This window comes from Apium graveolens, chromosome 6, assembly GCF_009905375.1.
Source record: "Apium graveolens cultivar Ventura chromosome 6, ASM990537v1, whole genome shotgun sequence".
Lineage (NCBI taxonomy): Eukaryota > Viridiplantae > Streptophyta > Magnoliopsida > Apiales > Apiaceae > Apium > Apium graveolens.
The window spans coordinates 14,283,585-14,292,264 of record NC_133652.1 but is presented as its reverse complement, the minus strand read 5'-3'; the positions used below and the strand labels follow the sequence as shown (position 1 = coordinate 14,292,264).

At 33.4% G+C, this 8,680-nt stretch overlaps 1 protein-coding gene across 1 annotated transcript; it reads left to right on the top strand.

The window, feature by feature from the left end:
- Nucleotides 1–2,274: 2,274 nt before the first annotated feature.
- Nucleotides 2,275–3,397, top strand: LOC141664635 (adrenodoxin-like protein 1, mitochondrial). The gene is made up of 5 exons (XM_074470588.1): nucleotides 2,275–2,303; nucleotides 2,514–2,620; nucleotides 2,940–3,009; nucleotides 3,119–3,193; nucleotides 3,283–3,397. Exons 1-5 carry the CDS (start codon nucleotides 2,275–2,277, stop codon nucleotides 3,395–3,397), a joined length of 396 nt encoding a protein of 131 aa, XP_074326689.1.
- The last annotated feature ends 5,283 nt before the right edge of the window (nucleotides 3,398–8,680 follow it).

The following is an 8,680-nucleotide window of genomic DNA, read 5'->3' as shown; positions in this document are numbered from 1 at the left end:
AATTCTGGAGATACAAACAGGTACCAATAATTAAAAAAACCAGTGTTCGCCTGGTAATAGCCACTAGCACAGCATTTAAACAACATACATCCACAGTTGACAATCCAGTATTTTTTTTATCAATTGAATATATATACAACTATGAATTCAATTATGAACTAGAACATTCTAAACAGATTTAGCAAAAATAAAAGAGAACATTCCAAGCGGAGAATAGACCATAGATATCAGAAATACAACATAAAATGAAATAATTCAACAATATAAATAAAATATTTACCAACATAAACCATGATGAAGAAATATACCTGTTCTCAGCTTGCAGCAATGGTAATAGACTGGGTGTATTCGATCAAAATTTTAAAAGATTTTTAAGCACAAAATTATATGCGTATTCAATTCAGATTTTGAAAAATCTTTCAAAATCTATTCAATTTGGATTATTAAAAATTCATTAAAATCTAAGTGTATTTAATTTAAATTTTGAAAAATCTATCAAAATCTTTTATAAATTCCACTGAAATGATGATATTCAAAAATTCATGAATTTTGTTTTATTTGAAAAATATATGAATTTTGATGGATTTGGTAGTACATTTTTAATTTTTTGAAATCCTATATGAGATTTTGAAATATTTCTAAAAAAATTCATAAAATCACAAAGACTCTGAAAGATTTTTTACCGTCAAAATCCGCCAACATTTAAAATCAACTAAAATCTTATAAAATCCATAAATTATTATCAATTCTTCAGAAATCGCTTGAATACACGATACACCCTTCCCCTAAGCTTGAAAGGAGAGACAAGGATTCACGTCACATTTTGTGACCTCTTTCTTTTCATAAATGGAAAAGGGTATTATAATTAGAGGATCAATTAAGAGAGAACTAATTAGATAGAGATCTACATAGAACCACAATCACAGCTATCAACGTTCTAAACAGCCTAGATTAAATATAATGCAGTGGCATTATTCTAAATGTTAGAATTTTTAAGCCTAATTAAAATAAAAAAAATATATCCGCAATATATTTTATAACAGCAACAGATACATACTTCAAAACTATACATATAGTACACAAACTACACACCCAGTCAATGAGATATTGAGAACAAGAGTGGGGAGGAATCGAAGATTTGAGGGTAGTAAGAAATTGACGATTTGAGTTTGATAGTAGAAGATTTCAGCAAAAAGGGGTTCATAAAAAGTTGTTAGTCCCTCTGTCCCATTCATTTCTATACACTTTCCTTTTTTGAATGTCCCATTCAATTCTATACATTTCAAACTTACCAAAAATAGTAAATATTTTATAATATAAAATTCAACTACACTCACTACTTTCTCCCACTAAACTCACTTTATTTATTAAATATTAAATGGTCCCACCACTTTAACCAACTTTATACTTTTTCTGACTAAATTATACTTTTTCTTTCTCTTTCATCCCACTATCTTAACAAAACTAACATTATTTTATTATGTTTCTTGTCCTCAGTGCCCAAACCATTTGTATACAAATGGATGGGACGGAGAGAGTATTAGTCATTAATTCGTATTTTTAAGGTTTTCGAGATAAAATATATATGTTTCTAATATTTAATTCATTTTTTTCAGGTTGATTCCAGGAAGAAATTCATCTTTAAATGATGTTTAATCGAATAGGTAAGTTGTTTTTTAATGTTTTATACTATATTTGAGGTTCAGAGAGTAGAATGTGATTTTTATAGTTTTTGAACTATGTTTGTGCTTGTTCTTGCTTCCACGGTAAAAATTATACAAAATTGACCAAAATTCAAATGCATATCGATTTGTGTTCTATATTTACACATAGAAATATTGGTTCTACAGTGGATTAAAAATATGTTATATTTAAAATTTTGATTCTACATTACATTCATAATCTATGTGTTTATATTGTTTGATTCTACTTTAAAAGAATACTTGTATTTATGTGATTTTATATATAGTAGAATCATATGTGATTTTTACGCATATGAATTAGATCTGACTTTTAATTATGTGTATTGTTGTTTGTAAATATGAATTCTATACGAGAAAATAATTATGCTTCAAATTTATAATTCATAGAAGCTAGTTTTTATTTATTTAGTGATTGATTCTATTTAAAAATTATATTAGCATAGTCTAATTTCAATTCATAGAAGCTAGTTTATGTTTTTCTAATTAAAATAGATAAGAATTTTTAGAGTTATGGCAGTAAAGAGAGAAGCGGTAGTTTCACTTTATTGCTTTAGATATCTTCTAGATTGAGATGGAACTGAATAATGGTGAAAATAGCTTGTACATCCGAATATTGATTCACCTCCTGATGTTTTGTAACTTTTACTGAATTTTTCACACTTTTTGAAAGGCTCATGGCTTTTTGTACATATCAATACTTGTTTAATTTAAATTTAGAACCAAATTGAGAATCATGAAGTTTATAATACACAAAAAATCCTGCAGTTGTGTTAATATATATGATTTTTTTCTTGTTATGCGATTCTGCAGAATTTCTCTGACATTTGTTGGTGATGGAGGAGAGGAGAAGGCCATCAAGGTCCCTGTTGGCATGTCTATGTTGGAAGCTGCCCATGAAAATGACATAGAACTAGAAGGTAAGCACTTGGATAAATATTTTTTATCTGGCCGTGTATTGATGCAAAAATGATCTCTGACTTAATTGTTATGTTTTTTGTCATAAAAGTAATATGCATATTTTTTTTAAACATCAAGATACCTATGTAAGGTCTTTAATTTAATGAAGCTTTTTTTGCTCTAATACATGCCCTAGTAACATCTAATACTCTGGAATCTAGAACTGTTTTTGGTGCACTTAATCCTATTACACAATCTGAAATATGTAATTAGGTTTTGTTCAATTTTGGTATTCTTTCTCTATATGTAAAAGATAGTTAAACTTGATTCTTAATATAGGGGCTTTTAAAGAATCGCTTGCTTGTTCCACTTATCATGTAATTGTGATGGTCTATTTCTCCCTATGCTTGTATAACTGCACAACAATTTTCTACGTTGGTCACTACTCACTAGCAATATGACTTCATGCATCTATTTTAATAAAACTAAATTTTTAGTGAATTTTTCTTATGATATAGAGTATTACATAAATTAGAGGATCTGAATGACGAGAAAAATGACATGTTATACCTTACTTTTGGCCTCACAGAAACGTAGGTTTCTTTCCTAAATACATTTGGTTTATAATGCAACATACTTATACTTTACTAAAAAAGATTGAGTTGGGTTTAATACGAAGCAGATCTCGACTGGGTTGTCAAGTTATTGCGAGTCCCAAACTTGATGAACTTTGTTTAGCACTGTCTGCTGCTACACATATTTTTTCTATTGATGGATACATACCAAAACCACACTAAAGGTTAACTGAGAAAAAAGTCGTAAGATATTGACAGTCGAGGGCGTGAGTTTTCCAATTTTGTGGCAATCCAATTACTTGAGAATTTAAGGGTCGTGTATGGTAAAGCCGTCGAAACAAAAATTTATAAATTAAATAGAATAGATTTTTGGTATTTTATTTACATATACGGGTGGAACTTGTATGCATTTGGATACACCAGTTTTTTTTCTTTTTCTTGTGTTTGAAGTCAAATGTATAATGTGTTTTGTCCAATTTGGCTTGAACTGAATCTTCAGCTGATTATTCTTTTTTTCTATTTATTGACACATCTCTTTTGCTTTATTCGTTTCCCCCTTACAAAATGTTTTGTACTGTTATGATTCTAGTAGTATATTTTCGGAATTTCATGTCCTTTGTGCAAGTATTTTGTGTTCTACTATGGAAGCAGAAGCATAATAGATCTAATTCTAGTGTTGTTAATGATTTTTGTATGTTATGTGATCTATAGTAGAAGCATATCATCTAAGTTTTTTTGTTTAGAACTTTTGTGTAAAAGAATGGTTTTGTAGTAGATAAAATTTGACTTCGTCTATTCTTATATGTGTTTTGTTCTACTGAAATACTTCTGCCATGTACTTGAAAGTTATTTTAATGGCAATACATTTTTGTCTAAACATGTGAGTTGATAACAAAGACATGATGTCGGGCTCTTTTCTACCGAGATGGTTGGTAATCCGGTATGAAAAATTTATGTAAATATCGATTTATTGTCATGTGTGGCTCCTTCTTTACTATAAATCATTAGTAGCTCCGCACCATCAATGACATGTAACTCAGAAACTATTTACTCTCGACCAAGGGAAGAGCAACCATCATAAGCATTTGGCTTCTCTGAGCAGCATATATGTCATCCAATCCATTCAAGAATTGGAACAAATTTTTCTCTTCTCTTTATTGAGCAAGAATAATTAGAGTTGTAATTTCTGCAGTTATTGCTGTAATAGTAAGAAGGATGACCAATGACTCCAGCTCCCCCCAAAGTGACCTCATATGAATGTAGTATTCGATAACTGGCTTTCTTTGTTGTTTGGTTTCATACAACTCCTTATTTGTATTTCTGAGATCCATTGGTGAGAGAAAAACGTTGCTCAAGATGCCTCCATATATGATGAGCACTGCTTACAAACATAATAGATTTTTTGATGACATTCAAAACCGACCCTAGAATCCAAGAGATGATCATGTTATTCCATGCATCCCAGGCATCCCTCTTCACTTCATTAGTTGTATCCCAGGCATCCCAGGCTTCCGTTTTGAAGACAGTGAAAGATCTATAATTAGACGAGCCTTGAAGCTTGTCAATAGTCATGAAGTTCTTACCATCAGAAGGGTGAAGATACAAAGGGCTCGAGACATCAATAGATGTTCTAGCATAAACAACATTATCATTTTTTACCATTTCGACAATAAAAGATGTAGATAAAGTGATAAAGAATGAGCAAACCAGCTATATGATGTAATTCATAGCTCTAATACCATGAAAACAATTGTAACTCTAACACTATATGGTTTAACGTGGAGCTCTTTCATTCATTCCTTAGATGGATCATTTTAAAAGGATAAATCCTCTCTTATAATATAGGTTGTTACAAAGACCATGAACCACTGTCCTTCTACTGCAAAGCTAAGGAAAAAGCATTAATTTCCCTCCTAGGACAAAATAAATAAACAACTACTAAGACAGCTAATTAATCTAGAATCTTTCTTGAATCATGTGCCTATGAATAGACTTGATACTTGGGCATTGAGCATTAGGACTTGGGCTTTATTGGCTTTATTGGCTTGCTTTTTTATGCATCTTCATATAGTTTTCACAATAAAATTGCAAAATATTTTGTGATCACTTTGTTGTTCATGTGATGAGATGATAATTTTGGCAATGTGATTATTTTCCACCAGTCTTGCATTCCACGATGCAAGCGTGTAGGCCTTTCATCGAATTATTGGCATACGCGGCACATTTAGATTTTATCTTTAAATTTTCTCAATATTTGTTAGCTCTTTCCAAGAGGCTTAAAATAGATACGAGAGACATCATGTAATTATTTTCCATGTGTGGCTTTATCTTAGTTGTCACTTCATGAGTTAGCATTAGACAGACTTATGGATGAGAATCCTGGATCACAGAAGAGACCTCTTGGGGGCTTCCAAAAGCTTTATCCTAGATTCTTTTGCCTCACACTGACATGTTGGCCTAGTCCTGAAAGTGCTTCGAATGCTTGAATACAAGTAAAACATCTTTAACAGTAAAAGTTAAAAATTTGAAGAATAAACGATGCATAGATATTTAGGGACGAAGCCCAATATCATTACATCTATTAGGGGAGGCGTTTATATAACCATTACCCACTAAACTGAGGATGTTATTTTATTTATACTAAGTGTATAAATAAATAAGACTACCAATTGGTGAATTCCCACTACTGGTAATATTTCCTGAGATGTTTCGTATTCCATGCTCGTGGAACAAGCTTGTCATTCATGTCTGTCAAAAGATAAGTGCCCTCCCAAAGTACGGATTTCACCTTATAAGGACCTTCCCAATGTTCTCTTAAGACCCCATGACCCGGGACATTGGTGTTTGGCATCACCTTTCTCAAGACTAGATCTCCCACCCTAAGGGGGAGGGTCTTCACTCATCCCATTATAGTGCCTCGCAGTTCGCTGTTAATAGGCTGCTAGCCTCATTTGGGAGTCTTCTCTTGTTTTTTTAATCATATCCAGATAGAGCCTGTGATTAACCTCATTAGCTTTGGGGTCATAGTGATCTCTTCTAAATGAGCTTGACCCAACTTCCACGAGGACAATGGCCTCACACCCATAGGATTGAGAGAATGGGGTCTCTCCAGTTGTACTTCTTGGGGTAGTGTTGTAAGACCATAACACTTTTGGTAACTCCTCAGGCCAATTTCCTTTGCTTTCTTCGAGTTTAGCCTTCAAAGTATGTTTGATAATTTTGTTGATAGCCTCCGTCTGCCCATTAGTTTGAGGATGACTAATAGCAGAAAAACCTTTTTTGATACCCAATGCCTCGTAGAATTCCTGCAATTCCTTGCTGTCAAATTGCTTCCTGTTATCTGAAATAAGTTGATAAGGGATCCCGTACATGCATACAATGGCCCTGTAGACAAATTCCTTGAGTTTCTTCACGGTGATAGTGAAAAGGGGCTCAGCCTCTGCCCACTTGGTATAGTAATCCACTACGACAACTGCATACTTAACTCCTCCTTTTGCTTTGGGCAGCTCCCCAATAAGATCTATCCCCCACATAGCGAAGGGCCAAGGACTCATAAGAGAAGTGAGATGAGTGGCTGGAATGTTGCTGAAGTTGGCATACTTTTGGCACTTATCACATGCCCTGGAGAGTTCAAAAGCATCTTTTTTAAGAGTAGGCCAATAATAACCCTGTCTGAGGACCTTTTGGGCTAGCAAGCTAACCCCTGAGTGATTTCCACATATGCCTTCATGCACCTCCCTTAGGATGTAACTACATTATTCCCCATCTACACACCTCAGTAGTGGTGTGTTGAAGACCCTTCTGTAAAGAACCTCATCATAGATGACATAATGGGCCGCCTGATACTTGACCCTTCTAGCCTCCTTCTTTTCTTGGGGAAGAGTGCATCTCTTGACATAGTCCCAAATTGGAGTCATCCATGTTATGCCCAAAGCAACAATCTCAAAAGTAAATTCTTCGGGAACACTAGGCATGTTTTGAATTTCGAGAGGGATGACTCCAAGTAAGGTGGCCTCTCGTTGAGAGCCCAATTTGGCCAACGCATCAGCCCCTGTATTTTCGTCCCTTGAGATGTGCTCCACTCTCACTTCGTTAAAAAGCTTGATGATTCTTTGTGTACATTCGAGATAGAGTTCAGTTCGGGGTCTCCTGGCCTGCCATCTGCAACCAATAAGGTGAGTGACCAACATTGAGTCACTGTAAACATTAAGATTCTCCACCCCCATCTCCAGAGCTAGTTTGAGGCCTATAATGAGAGCCTCATATTCAGCATCATTCTTGGTTTCTTTGATGGTAAAATGGATAGCACTTCACAACTTGTGCCCTTCGGGGGTTATTAGTTATATCCCGGCTCTTGATTCTTCATTATTAACGGCCCCATCAACATAGAGAGCTCACCATGGGGCACACTATTCTCGAACATGAATAAGCGTTATAGTCTCAATGTAAGAGGAAAGTATCACAAAATCTTCTTCCGAATCAAGTTTTTCATAGAATCCTTCTGCATCTTGTATCGACCTTCATCATATATGTCACAACGTGTTTTCTCACTATTTTCTTTGTAAAATAACATGCAATCATTCATGCAAGCATCAATTTGTTCGTATCTCATGCTTAACCCACTTAATAACTTTTTCACATCATAGTATCTTATTGGCAACTTGTGATCTTCAGGCAACACTGATCCAATAAGTTCAAGTAGCTCATCGAATCTCTTATTAGTACAACCATATATGTGTTTAAACTTAAGTAGCTTACTCACAAATGATAATATTATGAAACTTGTACAATTTGGATAAAGTGGTTCAGAAGCACTATCAAGCATCCTATAAAAACTTTCTGCGATTGCATTCGGTTCTTCATGCACATTCTCAAAATCATAATTTGCCTCGGAAAAATCTCCAAGTATTTCACGTGCATCATAAAAATCATCACGCGTATTATCAACGTTCGTGGAACTCATTCCAATGTCAACACGTGATCTAGCATTCTTCTCGTGAAAATACCATGTTGTATATGGGGGAATGATGTCATGTCGAGATAAATGTAACATCATATTATCGGGATTTTTTATGTAATAATTTCCATATTTATTACATAGACATCTTATTCTCCCCCTTGAATCATCCGTATTTGCAACGGAAAATTTAATGAAATCATCTGTATTTGCAACGCACATCAAATTAATGATTCATCCAACTACGATCCCACGTCATCTACAAGGTGCATACATAATATAATTAATAACTTTCTAATTAACAAAAACTGACCTAAATAAATTTATTATGTGTACAAGATATTTAGTGACAACAAATGAACAATAATTATAGTAATTTCTTAAACACTACAAAAAATATTAAATCCTATCATATACCATTAACAACTAAAATTTAACATTTCATTTAAATTATATCAATTAATATTTCATGTATGTGAGAAATCAACAAAATATAATCATGATAATTAAAGTATGAGTAGTTTAGAAATGGTACTTACTTGACATAA